Source organism: Pezoporus occidentalis, unplaced genomic scaffold (genome assembly GCF_034315485.1).
Source record: "Pezoporus occidentalis ecotype Australia unplaced genomic scaffold, CSIRO_AGI_Poc_V1 ctg1576, whole genome shotgun sequence".
Lineage (NCBI taxonomy): Eukaryota > Metazoa > Chordata > Aves > Psittaciformes > Psittacidae > Pezoporus > Pezoporus occidentalis.
The window spans coordinates 1-21,182 of NW_026913400.1; the positions used below are offsets into that span (position 1 = coordinate 1).

Below are 21,182 nucleotides of genomic sequence, written 5' to 3' on the forward strand. Positions count from 1 at the left end.
ATGGTAGCAGGGTAATAACAGGATGATAACAGGGTAATAACGGGATAATAATGGGGTAGTAACGGGATGATAACGGGATAATGGGGTAATGGAATGATAACGGGATAATAACAGGATAATGGGGTAACAATGATAACAAGGATGATAATGGGATAATAATGGTATAATGGGGTAATAACGGAATAATAACTGGATAATGGGGTAACGGGATAACAGGGTAATAGGATAACAGGATAACGGGATACCAACAGGATAATGGGATAACGGGATAATAATGGGGTAACAATGGGATAATGGGATGATAATGGGATAATAATGGGATAATAACGGGATAATAACGGGATAATAAAGGGATAATGGGATAACGGGATAACAGGCTTAAGCTCTTCCAGGCGAGGTTTAGATGGAGACTGGGATGAGTAGGGGTTGGGATTGGCAGCAGGGCGCTGCTGGAATCACCATTCCCGGCAGCATTCCCAGCCCATGGCGGCCTCGGGAGCCCTGGGAATGCTTGGACGGGACGGGTCCCGAGCTCCTCCCGCGTTCCCTGAGCCGGCGTTCCATGCTCCAGCCATGTCCCTGTGCCAATGCACTGTGAAGCCCAGCGCCTCGGATCCCTGCTGCTTCCCCAGCGGAGCCGGCGTGAAGGTTTTCCTGCACTGGAGCGGGCAGGAGGAGCGGGAATGCTGCCGGATCTACCGCCAGGGCCCGCTCAGCGCCGAGGACATCTGCATCGACCTGGCGCGCCGCATCGGTGCGCGCGGGGCCACGGACTTCCCCACCCCCGGCGTCCCCCACTGGGGACGTGGGGGCTGCCATTCCCGGGAATGCCGCCGCATGGAAGCCCCGTTCCCGTTGCAGGGATCACGCCGCTCTGCTACAGCCTCTTCGCCCTCTACGACCCCCAGAGCCGCCTGTGGCTGCCCCCCAACCACCTCTTCCACATCGGCACCGACACCAACGTCCGCCTGCTCTTCCGCATGCGGTGGGGCCCGTTCCCGGCTCTCCCAGCGGGGGAGCGCCCTTCCCGTTCCGGGCGCTTGGAAGCGGCTCTTTCCTCCCTGCTTTTCCAGGTATTACTTCCGGAATTGGCACGGGATGGATGGGAAGGAGCCGGCCGTGTACCGCAACGCCCCGCGCCACGGCGAGCATCCCGAGGAGAGGACGCAGGGATCGGCGCTGCTCGACAGAGCATCCTTCGAGTACCTCTTTGAGCAGGTACCACCCCTACCTGCTCCCCTCGCTGCCATCCCTAGCGCAGCATCATTCCTTTGGGATTGTCCCCTGTTATTCCCGCTTGGAACAGGGGAAGTTCGAGTTCATCCACGACGTGGCCTCTTGGAAGGAGCTGCCGAGCGAGCAGGAGGTGCAGAGGTTCAAGAACGAGAGCCTGGGCATGGCCGTGCTCCATCTCTCCCACATAGCCCTCAGGAAGGGCATCTCCCTGGAGGAAGTAGCCAGGAAATACAGGTGATTCCCGACGTTCCTCTCCCGCCATTCCAGCCTGGCTTGGGTTGGAAGGGCTCATCCCGCTTCCATGGATGAGACCCGGGGGCCTCCCGTTGCTTGCTCCAAGCCCCTTGAGCACATCCAAACCTTCTCCCTTCATCCCATCGCGGCATCCCGCAGGGAAGAACGTCCCCCCGGGAGCATCCCCAATCGCTCCCCATCCCTTGTTGTGCTCCGGAGCGGAGGAGAATCCCATTGTCCTCTCTAGGCTCTCCCCCCTTTTTCCTTACGGAATGCTGCCCAGGCTGCCCTAGCGAAGCCTTTCCCTTCCCTCGCCAGCTTCAAGGAGTGCATCCCGCGTTCCTTCCGCCGCCAGATCCAGCAGAGCAGCTTCGTGACCAGGTTCCGGCTCCGGAACGTCTTCCGGAAGTTCCTGCAGCGCTTCCAGAGGCACACGGTGAGCGCCGGGAAGCTCACGCCTCAGGACCTCATGTACAAGTACTTGGCCACCTTGGAGCACCTCGCCCCTCGCTTCGGGAGCGAGCTCTTCCCGGTGCTGTCCTTGGATACCTCTTCGGAAGGGGAAAAGGGGCAGCTCAACGGGATCCATCCCGAGCACCCGCTGCTCCCTAAGGAGCCCGGTGTCACCCATGAGGTCCTGGTCACCGGCACAAGCGGGATCCAGTGGCGGGCAGTGCCCGTAGAGGTGGGTGCTTGCTCCTTCCCTTGTGCTCCCATTGCTTTCCCCTTGATCCCAGTGTGCCCTGTAGGAATTGAGCCCTTCTCCCGTCTTTGCAGAGCGCAGAGACCTCGTCCCACCGGGGCTACTTCGGCAGGAAGAGCCGGACCAAGGAGCTGGAGCCCAAGGGATCGGCTCCGGAGCGGGGTGATCCCAAATGGTCCCAGTTCTGTGACTTCCAGGAGGTCACCCACATCGTGCTCCGGGAATGCCGGGTCAGCATCCACCGGCAGGACAACAAGTGCCTGGTGAGCGGAGCTTCCCACATGGGAAGCACAAGGATCTGCTCCGGGTCCAGGCCATCAAGTCATGGAGTGGGTTGGGAAGGGGCTGAGGAGCATCCAATCCCAGCCCTCTGCCAGGAGCAGGGACTGCTCCCATCCGACCCATCCCCGTGTCCCAGCACTCTCATGGGGCAGAACTTCCTTGTATCCCAGCTGAATTCCCAGTCCCGGTTGAGCCCACCCCTGCTGGGGCTCCCTGTCCCGCATCCCTGTAGCCCCATTCCTCCCTCTTAGGGTTCCTCTTTACTGGTGGCCTTCGGGTGCTGCTGAGCCTCTTCCCTCCCTCTTCCCAGGACGTGGTGCTTCCATGCGCCGGGAATGCTCTCTCCTTGGTCTCCTTGGTGGACGGCTACTTCCGCCTCACCGCTGACTCCAGCCACTACCTGTGCCACCAAGTGGCCCCCCCTCGGCTCCTCATGAGCATCCAGAACAGCATCCACGGCCCCATGCAGTGAGTGGCTCATTCCCGGCGTTGGGAATGGATCGGGGTGGCGGTTGCTTATCCCATGGCGTTTTTTTTTCCAGGGAGGAATTTGTCCTTGCCAAGCTGCGCCGGGAGGAGGAGGAAGGGCTCTACATCCTCCGCTGGAGCGGCGTGGACTTCAACCGGATCATCCTGTCTGTGGCCAAACGGGGCCGGGAGCAGGTAGGGCGGCGCGGCATTCCCGGGAATCTCTTGCTTGGAGCATCCCGGCTCGTGGGGGAGCCGCCGTGCGCATCCCCGCTGCCGCCGTTGCCAGGGGAGCCTCGAGTACCGGCAGTTCCGGATCCAGAGGAAGGGCGATTCCTTCGTGCTGGAAGGCTGGGATCGGGAATTCCCCACCCTGCGGCAGCTGCTGGACGTGCTCAAGGGCTGCACGCTCAAGTCCGGCAACGAGAGCTTCGCGGCCAAGCGGTGCTGCCCCCCCAAAGCAGGAGGTAAAGGGGAGCCGGGCCGGGAGCAATCCCGGCGTTCCCGGAGCCTCCGCGTCAGCCTCTTCCCTGCCTCCGGCAGAGATCTCGGACCTGCTCATCGCCAGGAAGGCCAAGGCCGGCGCCAGGCAGCTCCTCAACCTCTCCCAGCTCAGCTTCCATCAGATCCGCAAGACAGAGATCACCCAGGTCCTGCCGGCGCCGCAGCATCCCCATCCCCATCCCCATCCCGTGGGATGCCGCCCTAGCCCCTGGGCCGCCGGGAGCCGTTGGGTTGGAGCGAGGAGAAGGGGGAGCAAAGGGGTGCCGGGAGCAGGAGCAGCCCCGGAGTGTGGCAGCGAGGGTGAAGGGCTGGAATAGCAGGAAAACGCTGGGAACGGGCTGGGAATGACCCCGGCTCCATTGCGCGTCCCCTTGCAGAGAGCCCATTTGGGCCAAGGCACCCGCACCAACATCTACGACGGGGTGCTGAGCGTCCGTGGGGCCGGCGAGGATGAAGCCGAGCGCTTCCCCACGGAGCCCAACAACAACGGCCGGGAGCTGCACGTGGTGCTGAAGGTGCTGGACCCCAGCCATAGGGATATATCCCTGGTGAGCCCGTCGGGAACGGCGTTCCGCCTCGCGCTGCTGCGTGGAAGGAGCCGGGAACGGGATGAGCTTCCCGGTGTTTTCCCGGCTTGGGAATGGCGCTTCCATGGGTGCTCCCGATCCCCGCAGGCCTTCTTCGAGACCGCCAGCCTCATGAGCCAAGTGGCCCACGGCCACCTGGCCTTCGTGCACGGCGTCTGCGTGCGCGGCTCCGAGAGTAAGCCATTGCCAGCCCTTGTCCCGGCCCTTCTTCCCGGCGCTGCGGGCACCAGTGGGATCACGGCTCCCTCTTCCCAGATATCCTGGTGGAGGAGTTTGTGGAGCACGGACCTTTGGACGTGCTGCTGAGGAAGGAGAAGGGCCGGATCGGCGTGGCCTGGAAGATCACCGTGGCCAAGCAGCTGGCCAGCGCCTTGAGCTACCTGGTAAGGCGCCTTCAAGGGATGCTTCCAGCCGGGAATGGGGCTGGAATCGCCTCCAAGCACTTGCTCGTGCCCTTGGTGTTGGGAATAAGCTGCTCTGTGCTTCCCGAAGCCCATCCTGGCCATTGGAGGGGTGGGATGGATCTTCCCCTTTCCTTTCATTCCCTGCTTGAGGTTTGGGTTTCTGCAGAGGGATAAGGAGGAGGGGAAGCAGGGAATGGGAGCCTGGAGCTTTTCCTTTGGGATCTTCCCAAGGAAGCTCCCCGAGGTCCTGCCCCTGGCTTGGGGCAGTCCCAAGCTGAGCATCATGCTCTGGAGCGGGAATACCCGTACCCGTGCCTTGGGATTGGAGGAGCTTTCGGGTGGGTCCCTTTCCAAGGCATCCCGGGATTCCCTGGTTTCTCCCGGCAGGAAGACAAGCACCTGGTGCACGGCAACGTGTGTGCCAAGAACATCCTGCTGGCCAGGAAAGGCCTGGAAGAGGGAGCTGGGCCCTTCGTGAAGCTCAGTGATCCCGGCCTCAGCTTCGCCGTGCTCTCCCGGGAAGGTGTTGCCTTGTTCCACGCTCCCAGCGGGAATTCCAGGGGGATTCCCCCCCCTTTTCCCTCCATCCCAGCCTCCGTTTGGTTGGGATTCGGGCCATGGCGAAGGATCCCATTGCGGGAGCTTTCCCCCTTCTCCCTGCCTGCGTCCTCAGCATCCTTCCCGCGTCCCGCAGAGCGCGTGGACCGGATCCCTTGGATCGCTCCGGAATGCGTTTGGGATGTGGGGAACCTCAGCCCGGCCGCGGACAAATGGAGCTTCGGGACCACCCTGCTGGAGATCTGCTTCGACGCCCACGTCCCGCTGAAGGAGCGCGCCCCTTCCGAGGTGCTGATCCCGCTCCCGGCGCGCGGCTGCGGGCTTCCCGATGGGAACGCCGCCCTTTCCTGCCGCTGTCGCCCCTAGAAGGAGCGCTTCTATGAGAAGCGGCACCGCCTGCCCGAGCCTTCCTGCCGGGAGCTGGGCTCCCTCATCTCCCAGTGCCTGGATTACAGCCCCGCCGGGCGGCCTTCCTTCCGCACCGTCCTGCGGGATCTCACCCAGCTCCAGCCGCACGGTGAGCGGGCAGGACGGAGGGAAGGGGGGGAATGGGAAAAGGGAAGGAGGAATGTGGGAAAACGGGGGGAATGAGGGAGAAAAGAGAAAAAAGGGAGAGAAAGAGATGGGAAAAGAGGGGAAATGGGAAAAGGGAAGGAGGAATGTGGGAAAAGGATGGAAATGAGCGAGGGAAGGGAGGGTAAGAGGTGGGAAAACGGGGGAAAAATGGGAAAAGGGAAGGAGGAATGTGGGAAAACGGGGGGAATGAGGGAGGGAAGGGGGGAAAGGGGGGGGGAAATGGGAAAAGGGAAGGAGGAATGTGGGAAAAGGGAGGGAATGAGGGAGGGAAGGGAGGGAAAGAGGTGGGAAAACAGGAAAAATGGGAAAAGGGAAGGAGAAATCTGGGAAAAGGGGGGGGAGGGAGGAAAGGGAAAAGGGGAAGGAAAAAATGGGGAAAGGGGGAAAAATGGGAACAGAGAAGGAGGAATCTGTGAAAAGGGGGGGGAAGGGAGGAAAGGGAAAGAGGGAGGGAAAGAGATGGGAAAAGGGGCAAAAATGGGAAAAGGGAAGGAAATATCTGTGAAAAGGGGGGGGGAAGAGAGAAAAGGGAGGGAAAGAGATGGGAAAAGGGGAGAAAATGGGAAAAGGAGAAACCTGGGAAAAGGGGAAAAAGGGAAAAAGGGAGCGAAAGAGATGGGAAAAGAGGGGAAAATGGGAAAGGAAAAATCCAGGAAAAGGGGGGGAATGAGAGAGGGAAGGGGAAAAGTCCAATGTGGGAAAGGGGCTGAAGGAGCAGCTCCCCCCTCCCCTCCTCTTCCCTCATTCCCAGCCCTCGTGGACGTCAGCGCGGTGAATCCCGACTTCCCAGTCTCGGATCCCACGGTTTTCCAGAAGCGTTACCTGAAGAAGATCCGGGAGCTGGGGGAGGTACGTGCCCCCCCTATTCCAGGAACATGGATTTGGGGGGGAAGGGAATGGTCTTTGCCAACCCCCCAGATTTGAATTGGAATTCAGGATTCCCAAAGGAAATGCTGGGATAAATCCCTCAGGGATCAACCCCGCTTCGGGTGGGCCCAGGGCTTGTAGGTTATCCAGGTCCATTCCAGCCGCTTCCCAACCTGATTCCCAGTGACTCCCCATTAGAGGAATCCATCCTCTTCCCAACTGGATTCCAATGAATCCACAATGGATGAAACCATCCTTTTCCCAACCGGATTCCCAATGAATCCACATTGGATGCATCCATCCTCTTCCCAACAAATCCACATTGGATGAATCCATCCTCTTCCCAACCTGATTCCAATGACCTGCTTCCCAACCCCATTCCCAACCAATCCACATTGGACGAACCCATCCTCTTCCCAACCAATCCACATTGGATGAACCCATCCTCTTCCCAACCAATCCACATCGAACGAATCCATCCTCTTCCCAACCCCATTCCCAACCAATCCACATTGGACGAACCCATCCTCTTCCCAATGAATCCACATTGGACAAATCCATCCTCTTCCCAACCAATCCACATTGGATGAACCCATCCTCCTCCCAACCAATCCACATTGGACGAACCTATCCTCTTCCCAACCAATCCACATTGGACGAACCCATCCCATTCCCAACCAATCCACATTGGATGAACCCATCCTCTTCCCAATGAATCCACATTGGACGAACCCATCCTCTTCCCAACCAATCCACATTGGACGAACCCATCCTCTTCCCAACGAATCCACATTGGATGAACCCATCCTCTTCCCAACCCCATTCCCAACCAATCCACATTGGACGAACCCATCCTCTTCCCAACCAATCCACATTGGACGAACCCATCCTCTTCCCAACCAATCCACATTGGACGAACCCATCCTCTTCCCAACCAGTCCACATTGGACGAACCCATCCCATTCCCAACCAATCCACATTGGACGAACCCATCCTCTTCCCAACCAATCCACATTGGACGAACCCATCCTCTTCCCAATGAATCCACATTGGATGAACCCATCCTCTTCCCAACCAATCCACATTGGACGAACCCATCCTCTTCCCAACCAATCCACATTGGAGGAACCCATCCTCTTCCCAATGAATCCACATTGGATGAACTCATCCTCTTCCCAACCAATCCACATTGGACGAACCCATCCTCTTCCCAACCAATCCACATTGGACGAACCCATTCCCAACCAATCCACATTGGATGAATCCATCCTCTTCCCAACCCCATTCCCAACCAATCCACATTGGATGAACCCATCCTCTTCCCAACCAATCCACATTGGACGAACCCATCCTCTTCCCAACCAATCCACATTGGATGAATCCATCCTCTTCTCAACCAATCCACATTGGATGAATCCATCCTCTTCCCAACCCCATTCCCAACCAATCCACATTGGACGAACCCATCCTCTTCCCAACCAATCCACATTGGACGAACCCATCCTCTTCCCAACCCCATTCCCAACCAATCCACATTGGATGAACCCATCCTCTTCCCAACCAATCCACATTGGATGAACCCATCCTCTTCCCAACCAATCCACATTGGATGAACCCATCCTCTTCCCAATGAATCCACATTGGATGAACCCATCCTCTTCCCAACCAATCCACATTGGATGAACCCATCCTCTTCCCAACCCCATTCCCAACCAATCCACATTGGACGAACCCATCCTCCTCCCAGCCACCCCCCACAGTCCCCTCTTCCTTTCCCGTGCCGTTGCTCCCCGGCGCCGCCGGGAAGCCGGGCTCCGGGCTCCTTGTCCCGCAGGGACACTTCGGGAAGGTTGGGCTCTACTGCTACGACCCCAGCAACGACGGCACCGGGGAGATGGTGGCCGTGAAGTCCCTCAAGGCCGGATCCAGCCGGGAGCTCCTTTCCAGCTGGAAAAGGGAGATCCAGATCCTCAAGACCCTCTACCATGAGAACATCGTCAAGTACAAGGGGTGCTGCAGCGAGCAGGGTGGGCACCCATGGGTGCACGGGGTGGGGGGGGCACCCATAGGGCTGGGCCAGCACCCAATAGAGGGCTGAGGACCAAGGGGATGGGGAGGAGGAGCCCTAGGGAGCAGCTCCGGGGATGAAGGATGCTGGAAGGGGTCAAGGGGAAGGCATCGGTGTGGGGCAGGGGGGTGGGATGCTGGGATGGGTTCAATGGGAACACTGGGAGGGGGCTGGGACACTGGGATGGGTTCAATGGGAACACTGGGAGAGGGCTGGGACACTGGGATGGGTTCAATGGGAACAGTGGGAGGGGGCTGGGACACTGGGATGGGTTCAGTGGGAACACTGGGATGGGTTCAATGGGAACACTGGGATGGGTTCAATGGGAACAGTGGGAGGGGGCTAGGACACTGGGATGGGTTCAGTGGGAACACTGGGATGGGTTCAATGGGAACAGTGGGAGGGGGCTGGGACACGGGGATGGGTTCAATGGGAACACTGGGAGAGGGCTGGGACACTGGGATGGGTTCAGTGGGAACACTGGGATGGGTTCAATGGGAACACTGGGATGGGTTCAGTTGGAACACTGGGATGGGTTCAATGGGAACAGTGGGAGGGGGCTGGGACACTGGGAGGGGTTCAATGGGAACACTGGGAGGGGGCTGGGACACTGGGATGGGTTCAATGGGAACACTGGGATGGGTTCAATGGGAACACTGGGATGTGTTCAATGGGAACACTGGGATGGGTTCAATGGGAACACTGGGATGGGTTCAATGGGAACACTGGGATGGGTTCAGTGGGAACACTGGGATGGGTTCAATGGGAACACTGGGATGGGTTCAATGGGAACACTGGGAGGGGGCTAGGACACTGGGATGGGTTCAGTGGGAACACTGGGATGGGTTCAGTGGGAACACTGGAATGGGTTCAATGGGAACACTGGGAGGGGGCTGGGACACTGGGATGGGTTCAATGGGAACACTGGGAGGGGGCTGGGACACTGGGATGGGTTCAGTGGGAACACTGGGATGGGTTCAGTGGGAACACTGGGAGGGGGCTGGGACACTGGGATGGGTTCAATGGGAACAGTGGGATGGGTTCAATGGGAACAGTGGGAGGGGGCTGGGACACTGGGATGTGTTCAATGGGAACACTGGGATGTGTTCAATGGAGAAGGGCCGGACGCCCCATCCCTTGGAGCATCCCGGTTTAGCGCAGGGCACGGGGATGAGCTTCAGGTCCCTCCCACCCCACCCCCATTCCACGCTGCTGGGACCCCTTCCAGCCCCCAATCCCCTCCCTGGTTTTAGGGGGGGGGCACCGCTTCCCATAGGGGATTTGATGCCTCCTCCCCGCAGGCGAGAAGGTGGTGCAGCTCATCATGGAGTACGTGCCCTTGGGCAGCCTGCGGGATTACCTCCCCAAGCACAGCGTCGGCCTGGCGCACATCCTGCTCTTCGCCCGGCAGATCTGCGAGGTGAAGCCTCCTCCTTCCCTTCCCCAGCCCTCCCTCCCGCTGCCTTCCAGCCTTTCCCGCTGCCCCTTCCCTAGGGAATGGCCTACCTGCACTCCCTGCACTACATCCATCGGGATCTGGCCGCCCGGAACGTGCTGCTGGAGAACGAGCACGTCGTGAAGATCGGGGACTTCGGCTTGGCCAAAGCCATCCCCGAGGGCCACGACTACTACCGGGTGCGGGAGGATGGCGACAGCCCCGTCTTCTGGTGGGTACCGCTATGGGGGGGATGATGGGTGCCCATGGGTGCTCATGGGTGCTCATGGGTGACTGTTACCGGGTGCGGGAGGATGGGGACAGCCCCGTCTTCTGGTGGGTACCGCTATGGGGCAGGGTGATGGGTGCTCGTGGGTGCTCATGGGTGCTCATGGGTGCTCATGGGTGACTGTTACCGGGTGCGGGAGGATGGGGACAGCCCCGTCTTCTGGTGGGTACCACTATGGGGGGAATGATGGGTGCTCATGGGTGCCCATGGGTGCTCATGGGTGACTGTTACCGGGTGCGGGAGGATGGGGACAGCCCCGTCTTCTGGTGGGTACCGCTCTGGGGGGGATGATGGGTGCCCATGGGTGCTCATGGGTGCTCATGGGTGCTCATGGGTGACTGTTACCGGGTCATGGGTGCTCATGGGTGACTGTTACCGGGTCTTCTGGTGGGTACCGCTATGGGGCAGGGTGATGGGTGCTCATGGGTGCCCATGGGTGCTCATGGGTGACTGTTACCGGGTGCGGGAGGATGGGGACAGCCCCGTCTTCTGGTGGGTACCGCTATGGGGGGGATGATGGGTGCTCATGGGTGCTCATGGGTGCTCATGGGTGCTCATGGGTGACTGTTACCGGGTGCGGGAGGATGGGGACAGCCCCGTCTTCTGGTGGGTACCGCTATGCTCATGGGTGCTCATGGGTGCTCATGGGTGACTGTTACCGGGTGCGGGAGGATGGGGACAGCCCCGTCTTCTGGTGGGTACCATGGGTGCTATGGGGGGGATGATGGGGGGGGGTGCTCATGGGTGCTCATGGGTGCTCATGGGTGCTCATGGGTGCTGATGGGTGCCCATGGGTGCTCATGGGTGCTCATGGGTGCTCATGGGTGCTCATGGGTGACTGTTACCGGGTGCGGGAGGATGGGGACAGCCCCGTCTTCTGGTGGGTACCGCTATGGGGGGGGTGATGGGTGCTCATGGGTGCTCATGGGTGCTCATGGGTGCCCATGGGTGCTCATGGGTGCTCATGGGTGACTGTTACCGGGTGCGGGAGGATGGGGACAGCCCCGTCTTCTGGTGGGTACCGCTATGGGGGGGATGATGGGTGCTCATGGGTGCTCATGGGTGCCCATGGGTGCTCATGGGTGCTCATGGGTGACTGTTACCGGGTGCGGGAGGATGGGGACAGCCCCGTCTTCTGGTGGGTACCGCTATGGGGCAGGGTGATGGGTGCCCATGGGTGCTCATGGGTGCCCATGGGTGCTCATGGGTGCCCATGGGTGCTCGTGGGTGCTCATGGGTGACTGTTACCGGGTGCGGGAGGATGGGGACAGCCCCGTCTTCTGGTGGGTACCGCTATGGGGGCGATGATGGGTGCTCGTGGGTGCTCATGGGTGCTCATGGGTGACTGTTACCGGGTGCGGGAGGATGGGGACAGCCCCGTCTTCTGGTGGGTACCGCTATGGGGCAGGGTGATGGGTGCTCATGGGTGCTCATGGGTGACTGTTACCGGGTGCGGGAGGATGGGGACAGCCCCGTCTTCTGGTGGGTACCGCTCTGGGGGGGATGATGGGTGCTCATGGGTGCTCATGGGTGCTCATGGGTGCTCATGGGTGACTATTACCGGGTGCGGGAGGATGGCGACAGCCCCGTCTTCTGGTGGGTACCGCTATGGGGGGGATGATGGGTGCTCATGGGTGCTCATGGGTGCTCATGGGTGCTCATGGGTGCTCATGGGTGACTGTTACCGGGTGCGGGAGGATGGGGACAGCCCCGTCTTCTGGTGGGTACCGCTATGGGGCAGGGTGAAGGGTGCTCATGGGTGCTCATGGGTGCTGCTGGGTGCCCATGGGTGCTGCTGGGTGCTGCTGGGCGCCCATGGGTGCCGATGGGTGCCCCGTGGTCCAGGTACGCCGTGGAGTGCCTCAAGGAGTGCAAGTTCTCGTACGCCTCGGACGTGTGGTCCTTCGGGGTGACGCTCTACGAGCTGCTGACGCGCTGCGACGGGGGGCAGAGCCCGCCCGTGGTGAGGCCGGGAATGGGAATGGGACTGGGATCGGGATCGGGAATGGGACCAGGACTGGGATCAGGATCGGGATTGGGATTGGGATCGGGATCAGGATCTGGGCTGGGATCGGGATTGGGATTGGGATCGGGATCAGGATCTGGGCTGGGATCAGGTTTGGGATTGGGATCAGGATCAGGATCAGGATCTGGGCTAGGATTGGGTTTGGGATCGGGGTTGGGATCGGGATCAGGATCTGGGCTGGGATTGGGATCAGGATCTGGGCTGGGATCAGGATCAGGATTGGGATCAGGATCAGGATCTGGGCTGGGATCGGGTTTGGGATTGGGATCGGGGTTGGGATTGGGATCAGGATCTGGGCTGGGATCGGGGTTGGGATCAGGATCGGATCTGGGCTGGGATCGGGTTTGGGATCGGGATCAGGATCTGGGCTGGGATCGGGATTGGGATCGAGATTGGGATAGGGATCAGGATCTGGGCTGGGATTGGGATCAGGATTGGGATTGGGATCAGGATCTGGGCTGGGATCGGGATCAGGATTGGGATTGGGATCAGGATCTGGGCTGGGCTCGGGATTGGGTTTGGGATTGGGATCGGGATCGGGTTTGGGATCAGGATCAGGATCTGGGCTGGGGTTGGGATTTGGGATTGGGATTGGGATCAGGGTCTGGGCTGGGATCGGGATCAGGATTGGGATCGGGATCAGGATCTGGGCTGGGATCGGGTTTGGGATTGGGATCGGGATCGGGTTTGGGATCAGGATCAGGATCTGGGCTGGGATCGGGATCAGGATTGGGATCGGGATCAGGATCTGGGCTGGGATCGGGTTTGGGATTGGGATCGGGATCGGGTTTGGGATTGGGATCGGGATCGGGTTTGGGATCAGGATCAGGATCTGGGCTGGGATCGGGTTTGGGATTGGGATCGGGTTTGGGATCGGGATCAGGATCTGGGCTGGGATCGGGTTTGGGATTGGGATCGGGATCGGGTTTGGGATCGGGATCAGGATCTGGGCTGGGATCGGGTTTGGGATCGGGATCGGGATCCCGGGGTCACGGCTTCCCGTTTCCCCCCCATCCCGCAGAAGTTCCTGGAGCTGATCGGGGCCACGCAGGGGCAGATGACGGTGCTGAGGCTCATCGAGGTCCTGGAGCGCGGCCGGCGCCTGCCCAGCCCCAGGGACTGCCCGGCAGAGGTGATGCTGCCCCGCGGGCCTCCATCCCTGTGTCCATATCCATGTGTCCATGTGTCCGTGTCCTTGTGTCCGTGTGTCCATATCCATGTGTCCATATCCATGTGTCCATATCCATGTGTCCATGTCCCTGTGTCCATATCCATGTGTCCATGTCCTTGTGTCCATGTCCATGTGTCCATGTCCCTGTGTCCATGTCCTTGTGTCCATATCCCTGTGTCCATATCCATGTGTCCATGTCCCTGTGTCCATGTCCCTGTGTCCATATCCGTGTGTCCATATCCATGTGTCCATGTCCCTGTGTCCATATCCATGTGTCCATATCCATGTGTCCATATCCATGTGTCCATGTCCCTGTGTCCATATCCATGTGTCCATATCCGTGTGTCCATATCCATGTGTCCATGTCCCTGTGTCCATGTCCGTGTGTCCATATCCATGTGTCCATATCCATGTGTCCATATCCCTGTGTCCATATCCATGTGTCCTTGTGTCCATATCCTTGTGTCCATGTCCATGTGTCCATATCCATGTGTCCTTGTGTCCATATCCTTGTGTCCATGTCCATGTGTCCATATCCATGTGTCCATATCCATGTGTCCTTGTGTCCATATCCATGTGTCCGTATCCCTGTGTCCATGTCCGTGTGTCCATATCCATGTGTCCATATCCATGTGTCCGTATCCCTGTGTCCATGTCCGTGTGTCCATATCCATGTGTCCATGTCCCTGTGTCTGTGTCCATGTGCCCAGCTCTGTCTCTGTCCCCCTGGGCTGTGCTGGCCCCCAGGGCAGGAAGGAAGTGGGGAGGAAAAGGGAAGTGGAGCCAAGGGAGGGGAAAAGAGGGGGAAAAAGGTGGTAAAAGGGAAAAAAGTGGGGGAAAAGTGGGAAAAGAGGGGAAAAAAGTGGGAAAATCAGGAAAAGTGGGGAAGAAAATTGGGAAAAGTGGGGAAGAAAAGTGGGGAAAGGGAAAAGTGGGGAAGAAAAGTGAGAAAACTGGGGAAAAAGTGGGAAAAGAGGGTAAAAAGGAAGGGGGAAAAGTGAAAAGAGGGGGAATGGGAAAGAGGGGAAAAAGTGGGGAATAAAGTGGGAAAATTGGGAAAAAAGTGGGCAGAGAAGGAAAAGGGGGAAGGGGGAAGGGGAAGGGGGAAGGGGAAGGGGAAGGGGAAGGGGAAGGGGGGGCGCCGCTCCCGGTCCCATCCGCCCCCCTTGCCCCCAGCTCTACCGCCTGCTGCGGAGCTGCTGGGAAGCGGAGGCCTCGTTCCGGCCGGCGTTCCAGAACCTCGTGCCCCTGCTCCGGAGCTTCCAGGAGAAATACCGGGACCAGGCGCCCTCCGTCTTCAGCCTCTGCTGATGGGGGGGACACGGACACAACGGGGACCCCCCCTCTCTGCTCCCCATCGCACTGCATTGCGGGGGGGGGGGTCCCTGCATCCCGATGCCGCCATTCCCGGTATTCCCAGGGCCGGGATGAGGCCGAACACTGTGAATGAGACTTTGGGGGGGAGGAGGGGGGGGAGGATGAGCCCCCCCCCCCCCCGCCCAATTTGGGGGGCCCCCACCCCAATGAATGGGGCTTCAGCACCAGGACTGTGGCACTTTAAGGGGGGGGCACTGCTTTATGGGGCTCCTCCTTATTTATTGCCCCCCCCACACCCAGCAGTGGGGGCGTGGGGGGGCGGTGGGGTTGGGGGGGGCGGTGGGGTGGGGGGGACCCCCCCTTTCTCCCCCCCCCCAATAAAGGATGTAATGGCCCCAACCAGCTCCATTATGGCCTCTTGGGGGGGTCTATGGGGGGCCTGTAGGGGGGTTCGGGGGCCCTATAGGGCGGGGGGGGGTCAGGAACCCCTATGGGGGGGTCTCTATAGGGGGTTATAGGGCTGCGGGGTCTTTTGCGAATCATCCAATCAGAGCGCGGTAATCGTCCAATCAGAGCGCTGGGCTCGCCGCCTCTTGCCCAATCAGAGCGCGGAACACAAACTAAAAGAGTCGTTTCCATCCAATAGCGAGCCCCGTTCCTCCCGCCTCCGCTTGTGTCGCTCTGCCCAATCCCCGCCTCGCACACTCCGCGCCTCGGCTGCCGCGACCAATGAGACAGCGCCTTCTATCGCAGCCCTCCGCTTAAGCTCCCCAAGCGCCCAAGATGGCGGCCGCGTTGTCCGTACCGGGGCCCGCGGAGGCTCCGGTACCGGAGGTAGGCCGCGGCCTAGGCCGGGCCCCGGAGGAGGCGCTGCCGCCGCTGGACCGGGCCGAGGTGCGGAGCCGCTTGGCCCGCAGCGCCCGGCAGTTCCGGAACCGCCGGAAGTTGCTGATCCGGGGGCTCCCGGCGGACGTGAGCAACCAGGTACCGGGTCCCGGCCCCCGCCGGTATCCCATGGGATCACCGCGGGCCCCTCTTCCCGTTATCCCGGCGCCGGGATGCGCCGCAGGGACTGGGCCGGGACGGAGCCGCCGATCCCGGCCTTCCCCGTTCCCGTAGGAGGTGCATGACCTGCTCCGGGACTACAAGCTCAAGTATTGCTTCGTGGACAAGGGCAAAGGGACCGGTGAGTTATCCCGATCCCGGGGATCCCAAATCCATGGCGTTGGGACCCCCCCCCCCCACACACACACCTTGGATCTGGGGATCCCAGTGCAGGAGCCGGGCTGGGAATGCTCAGCCCGGGGCTTTGGGCAGGGACAGGACAAGGGGGTGGCACCGGGAAGTTGGGGATGGAGCCGGGAGCTCGTCCCGGTGAGGGTGCCGGGATGCTGGGATGGGGTCAGTGGAGGCGCTGGGGATGCTCCAGCTGTGGTACCCCTGCCTGGAGCCGGGATGCTCCTGAGCCCATTCCCAACCATTCCCCGCTGCTTTTCCCCTCTTGGTTGTCTCAACCCCCCCCTTATCCCATAGCGATTCCCTTCCAGCCCTGCTCCATCTCTATCCCCCCATCTCCTTTTCCCTATGGCATCACTGGGATGGGTTCAGTGGAGACACTTTGGATGCTCCAGTTGTGGTACCCCTGCCTGGAGCCGGGATGCTCCTAAGCCCATTCCCAACCATTCCCTGCTGCTTTTCCCCTCTTGGTCACTTCACCCCCCCCCTTATCCCATAGCGATTCCCTTCCAGCCCAGCTCCATCTTCCCCCCCCCACCTCCTTTTCCCTATGGCATCACTGGGATGGGGTCAGTGGAGGCGCTGGGGATGCTCCAGTTGTGGTACCCCTGCCTGGAGCCGGGATGCTCCTAAACCCGTTCCCTGCTGCATTTCCCCTCTTGCTCACCTCCCCCCCCACTTATCCCACAGCGATTCCCTTCCAACCCAGCTCCATCTTCCCCCCCGCACTTTTCCCTATGGCATCACTGGGATGGGTTCAGCGGGGACACTTTGGATGCTCCAGGTGTGGTACCCCTGCCTGGAGCCGGGATGCTCCTGAGCCCATTCCCTGCTGCTTTTCCCCTCTTGGTTGTCTCACATCCCCCGCCACTTATCCCATAGCGATTCCCTTCCAGCCCAGCTCCCTCTGCCCCCCATCCCCATTTCACTCCCCCTGCCGCCCCCTTGCAGCCTTCGTCACGCTCCTGAACCGCGACCAGGCCGAGGCGGCCATCGCCCGCCTGCACCGGAGCCGCCTGCGCGAGCGCGAGCTCTCGGTGCAGCTCCAGCGCCCGGAGGCCCTGCTCTGCGTCGCCAACCTCCCGCTGCGCCTCAGCCAGCAGCAGTTCCAGGAGCTCGTCCGCCCCTTCGGCAGCCTCGAGCGCTGCTTCCTGGTCTACAGCGCCCGGAGCGGCCACTCCAAAGGCTACGGCTTCGTGGAGTACATGAAGAAGGAGGCGGCGGCGCGAGCCAAGCTCGAGCTGCTCGGCCGCCGCCTGGGCACCCGCACCCTCTACGTGCACTGGATGGACGCCAAGCACCTGAGCCCGGAGCTGCTGCACTCGCGGTGCCTGTGCGTGGACCAACTGCCCCGCGGTTATTCCGACCGGGACGAGCTGCGCCGCCGCTTCTCTGCCGCCGCCGGCGCGCCCGCCTTCTGCCAGGTGAGCCGGGCGTTCCCGTTGGGAACGGGGAAAGGGGGGGACACCGGGAGCCGGCTCCTGCCCTGCTCACCCGGCTGTCCCCAGCTGGCCTACGGGCAGGACGGGCGGCTCCAGGGCTTTGCCGTGCTGGAGTACGAGTCGCCGGAGCTGGCGGAGCTGGTGCAGGAGGCCACCGACGGCATCGCGCTCGCCGGGAAGCACGTCCGCGTCTCCTTCTGCGCGCCCGGCCCGCCCGGCCGCAGCATGCTGGCTGCGCTCACCGCGGCGCAGGCGACGGTGGGGCTCCTGCTCCCCTCCCCTCCATTCCCCTTTCCCTTCCCCGCTTCCCTTCCCTTCCCTTCCGTTCCCTTCCCTTCCCCAGTTCCCTTCCCTTCCCCAGTTCCCATCCCTTCCCCAGTTCCCATCCCTTCCCCAGTTCCCATCCCTTCCCCAGTTCCCATCCCTTCCCCAGTTCCCATCCCTTCCCCAGTTCCCATCCCTTCCCCAGTTCCCATCCCTTCCCCAGTTCCCTTCCCTTCCCCAGTTCCCATCCCTTCCCCAGTTCCCTTCCCTTCCCCAGTTCCCTTCCCTTCCCCAGTTCCCATCCCTTCCCCAGTTCCCATCCCTTCCCCAGTTCCCATCCCTTCCCCAGTTCTCATCCCTTCCCCAGTTCCCATCCCTTCCGTTCCCTTCCCCAGTTCTTCCCTTCCCCAGTTTCCCTTCCCCAGTTCTCCATCCCTTCCCCAGTTCCCTCCCTTCCCCAGTTCCCTTTCCTTCCCTTCCCTTCCCCAGTTCCCATCCCTTCCCTAGTTCCTTTCCCTTCCTTTCCCTTTCCCAGTTTCCTTCCCTTTCCCTTCCCTTCCCCAGTTCCCTTCCTTTCCCTTCCCAGTTTCTTTCCCTCCCCTTTCCCGGTTTCCTTCCCTTCCCTTTCCTGGTTTCCTTCCCTTCCCCAGTTCCATTCCCTTCCCTTCCCCAGTTCCATTCCCTTCCCTTCCCCAGTTCCATTCCCTTCCCTTCCCAGTTCCATTCCCTTCCCTTCCCCAGTTTCCTTCCCTTCCCTTTCCTGGTTTCCTTCCCTTCCCCAGTTCCATTCCCTTCCCTTCCCCAGTTTCATTCCCTTCCCTTCCCCAGTTTCATTCCCTTCCCTTCCCCGGTTTCCTTCCCTTCCCTTCCCCAGTTCCATTCCCTTCCCTTCCCCAGTTCCATTCCCTTCCCTTCCCCAGTTCCATTCCCTTCCCTTCCCCAGTTCCATTCCCTTCCCTTTCCCAGTTCCATTCCCTTCCCTTTCCCAGTTCCATTCCCTTCCCTTCCCCAGTTTCCTTCCCTTCCCCAGTTTCCTTCCCTCCCCTTCTCCCTGCTCCCTCCCCCTGGTAACGTGCACCGCTGCCATTCCCAAGGCTGGCATCCATTCCCTCTGGACGCGCTCCCATTCCTCTGCTCCCGGGGGTTGGGGGTGGTGGGAACGGGCCCCCGATCCCTAGGGAATGCGGCGGGGGCGCTCCCTCATCCCGCTGCATTCCCAAGGCCCTGAGCCGCGGGCAGGGGCTGCTCCCGGAGCCCAGCGTGCTGCAGATCCTGAGCAGCCTGGGCAACCCCGCGTCGCTGCAGCTCCTGCTGCCTCCGCTGCTGCCCACCGGGAAGCAGGGTAAGGAAAAGGGGGGGATCCCATGGGAGCGCCCTGCCGGGAGGCAATTCCAGGCCTCCGGAATGTTCCCCACCCGCCAGGCATCCTGGGAGCCGCCCCCTCCGTGGCCCTGGGGAGCAACCCGGCGCTGGCCACCGCGCTCCTCCAGCTGCTGCTGCAGCCCCGAGGCCCGCAGGTAACCGGGAATGCCGGGGGAAAAGCGGGATGGGGATGGGGGGTTGGATGGGGAAGGGGCTTGGTGCTCGCTGTCAAGGGCATGGATCCGGGCTCTGGTCCCAAGGGATGGGGCAGGCTGCTCCGGGGGGGGGAGAGGGAAGAGTGTATCCATGTAAAGGGTGGTCGGGATGGGAACACGGCATTCCCGAGCCAGTGGGTGCCAATGGGCCCCATGCTTCCAACCCACTTCCATGATCCCGGGATCCACCCCGCTTCCACTGGGGTGCCAATGGACCCCGTCCACCCCGCTTCCAACCCACTTCCATGATCCCGGATAACTTGGGTGCCAATGGACCCCGTGCTTCCACCCCACTTCCATGATCCCGGATAACTTGGGTGCCAATGGACCCCGTGCTTCCACCCCGCTTCCATGATCCCGGATAACGGGTGCCAATGGACCCCGTGCTTCCACCCCGCTTCCATGATCCCAGATACCCTGGGTGCCAATGGACCCCGTGCTTCCAACCCGCTTCCATGATCCCGGATAACGGGTGCCAATGGACCCCGTGCTTCCAACCCGCTTCCATGATCCCGGATAACTTGGGTGCCAATGGACCCCGTGCTTCCACCCCGCTTCCATGATCCCGGATAACGGGAGCCAATGGGCCCCGTGCTTCCAACCTGCTTCCATGATCCCGGATAACTTGGGTGCCAATGGACCCCGTGCTTCCAACCCGCTTCCATGATCCCGGATAACTTCCCATTATCCTTAACAGAGACCGGGAATCCTGGGGGAGGCACCGCTGAGCTCCCGGCCCCACAGCGCCCTGGCTCCGGCTCAGCCCCCGGGCCCAATCCTGCCCGAGCTCCCCGCCGGTAAGAGCAGGAGATCCCTTGGGATTGGGATGCATCCGGTGCCATCCCTCCTCTTCCCTCCCCATTATCCCGGTGCCATCCCTCCTCTTCCCTCCCCATTATCCCTTGGGATGGGGATGCATCCGGTGCCATCCCTCCTCTTCCCCTCCCCGTTATCCCTTGGGATGGATCCCGCTGCCATCCCTCCTCTTCCCCTCCCCGTTATCCCTTGGGATGGGGATGGATCCCGGTGCCATCCCTCCTCTTCCCTCCCCGTTATCCCGCGGTGCCATCCCTCCCTCCCCGTTATCCATCCCTCCTCTTCCCCTCCCCGTTATCCCTTGGGATGGGGATGGATCCCGCTGCCATCCCTCCTCTTCCCCTCCCCGTTATCCCTTGGGATGGGGATGCATCCGGTGCCATCCCTCCTCTTCCCTCCCCGTTATCCCTTGGGATGGATCCCGCTGCCATCCCGCTGCCATCCCTCCTCTTCCCTCCCCGTTATCCCTTGGGATGGATCCCGCTGCCATCCCTCCTCTTCCCTCCCCGTTATCCCTTGGGATGGATCCCGCTGCCATCCCTCCTCTTCCCTCCCCGTTATCCCCCCCCTGCCATCCCTCCTCTCCTGACCCCCCCCGCCTCCCCGGCCCTGGGGGCCGCTCCTGGCTCCTGCCCCCCCCGCCCAGGCCCTGCAGGGGCTCCCCCCCCCGGCCCTGCTGGGCTCCGTCCTTGGGGGGCTCCAGAAGCCGAAGCCGAGCGAGAGCGGAGCCGGGGTAAGGAATTTTGGGGGGGAGGGGGGCCCAACCCCCCCCATCAGCACCCATTGGACCCCCCCATTGTTCCCCCCCCCCCCCCGCAGGTTTCCCTTCTGGGGGACCCCCCCAAAGACTTCAAGATCCCCCTAAATCCCTACTTGAACCTGCCCAGCTTCCTGCCACCGCCCAGCTTAGGAGGTGAGTGCCCCCCCCCCCCATCATTCCCAGCCTGGAATTTCCCCCTTTTTGGGTGCAATTCCGCCTTTTTCCACCCCCTTTTTGGCCTTTTCCAGGTGCTGCCCCCAAAGGCTTGAACCTGAGCCCGGGGGGGTTGGGGGGCAGCCCCAAAGCTCGGCTCCCGCAGCCCCCCCTGCCCACAGACGCCTTCACCTTTGATTGCCAACCGG

General features: G+C 61.3%; 2 protein-coding genes across 2 annotated transcripts; both read left to right on the plus strand.

The window, feature by feature from the left end:
* The first annotated feature begins 566 nt into the window (after positions 1–566).
* Positions 567–14,765, plus strand: TYK2 (tyrosine kinase 2). The gene is made up of 23 exons (XM_062611794.1): positions 567–754; positions 862–985; positions 1,074–1,218; positions 1,307–1,470; positions 1,789–2,155; positions 2,248–2,436; positions 2,766–2,923; positions 2,998–3,118; positions 3,159–3,390; positions 3,467–3,573; positions 3,805–3,975; positions 4,102–4,189; positions 4,270–4,397; positions 4,806–4,941; positions 5,113–5,264; positions 5,343–5,493; positions 6,304–6,401; positions 8,254–8,446; positions 9,789–9,907; positions 9,982–10,154; positions 12,057–12,174; positions 13,259–13,369; positions 14,585–14,765. The coding sequence occupies exons 1-23, from the start codon at positions 574–576 to the stop codon at positions 14,717–14,719; spliced, it is 3,561 nt and encodes a 1,186-aa protein (XP_062467778.1). The 5' UTR covers positions 567–573; the 3' UTR covers positions 14,720–14,765.
* A 742-nt stretch (positions 14,766–15,507) lies between these two features.
* On the plus strand, positions 15,508–21,176 carry RAVER1 (ribonucleoprotein, PTB binding 1; the record flags this gene model as incomplete). The annotated part of the gene is made up of 10 exons (XM_062611795.1): positions 15,508–15,709; positions 15,845–15,911; positions 16,913–17,385; positions 17,470–17,661; positions 18,889–19,009; positions 19,090–19,184; positions 19,942–20,138; positions 20,685–20,793; positions 20,880–20,973; positions 21,069–21,176. Coding segments are annotated over exons 1-10 (1,657 nt in total), but the record flags the coding sequence as incomplete, so codon positions are not given.
* Positions 21,177–21,182: the final 6 nt, after the last annotated feature.

What these genes read in the sequence shown, in the direction of transcription:
- TYK2 (XM_062611794.1), top strand. Translation starts at nt 574, where the DNA reads ATGTCCCTGTGCCAATGCACTGTGAAGCCCAGCGCCTCGGATCCCTGC. An exon ending in CGCCGTGCTCTCCCGGGAAG is followed by an intron (nt 4,942 to 5,112) that starts GTGTTGCCTTGT and finishes CGCGTCCCGCAG; the next exon opens with AGCGCGTGGACCGGATCCCT. An exon ending in GGGGTGCTGCAGCGAGCAGG is followed by an intron (nt 8,447 to 9,788) that starts GTGGGCACCCAT and finishes TCCTCCCCGCAG; the next exon opens with GCGAGAAGGTGGTGCAGCTC.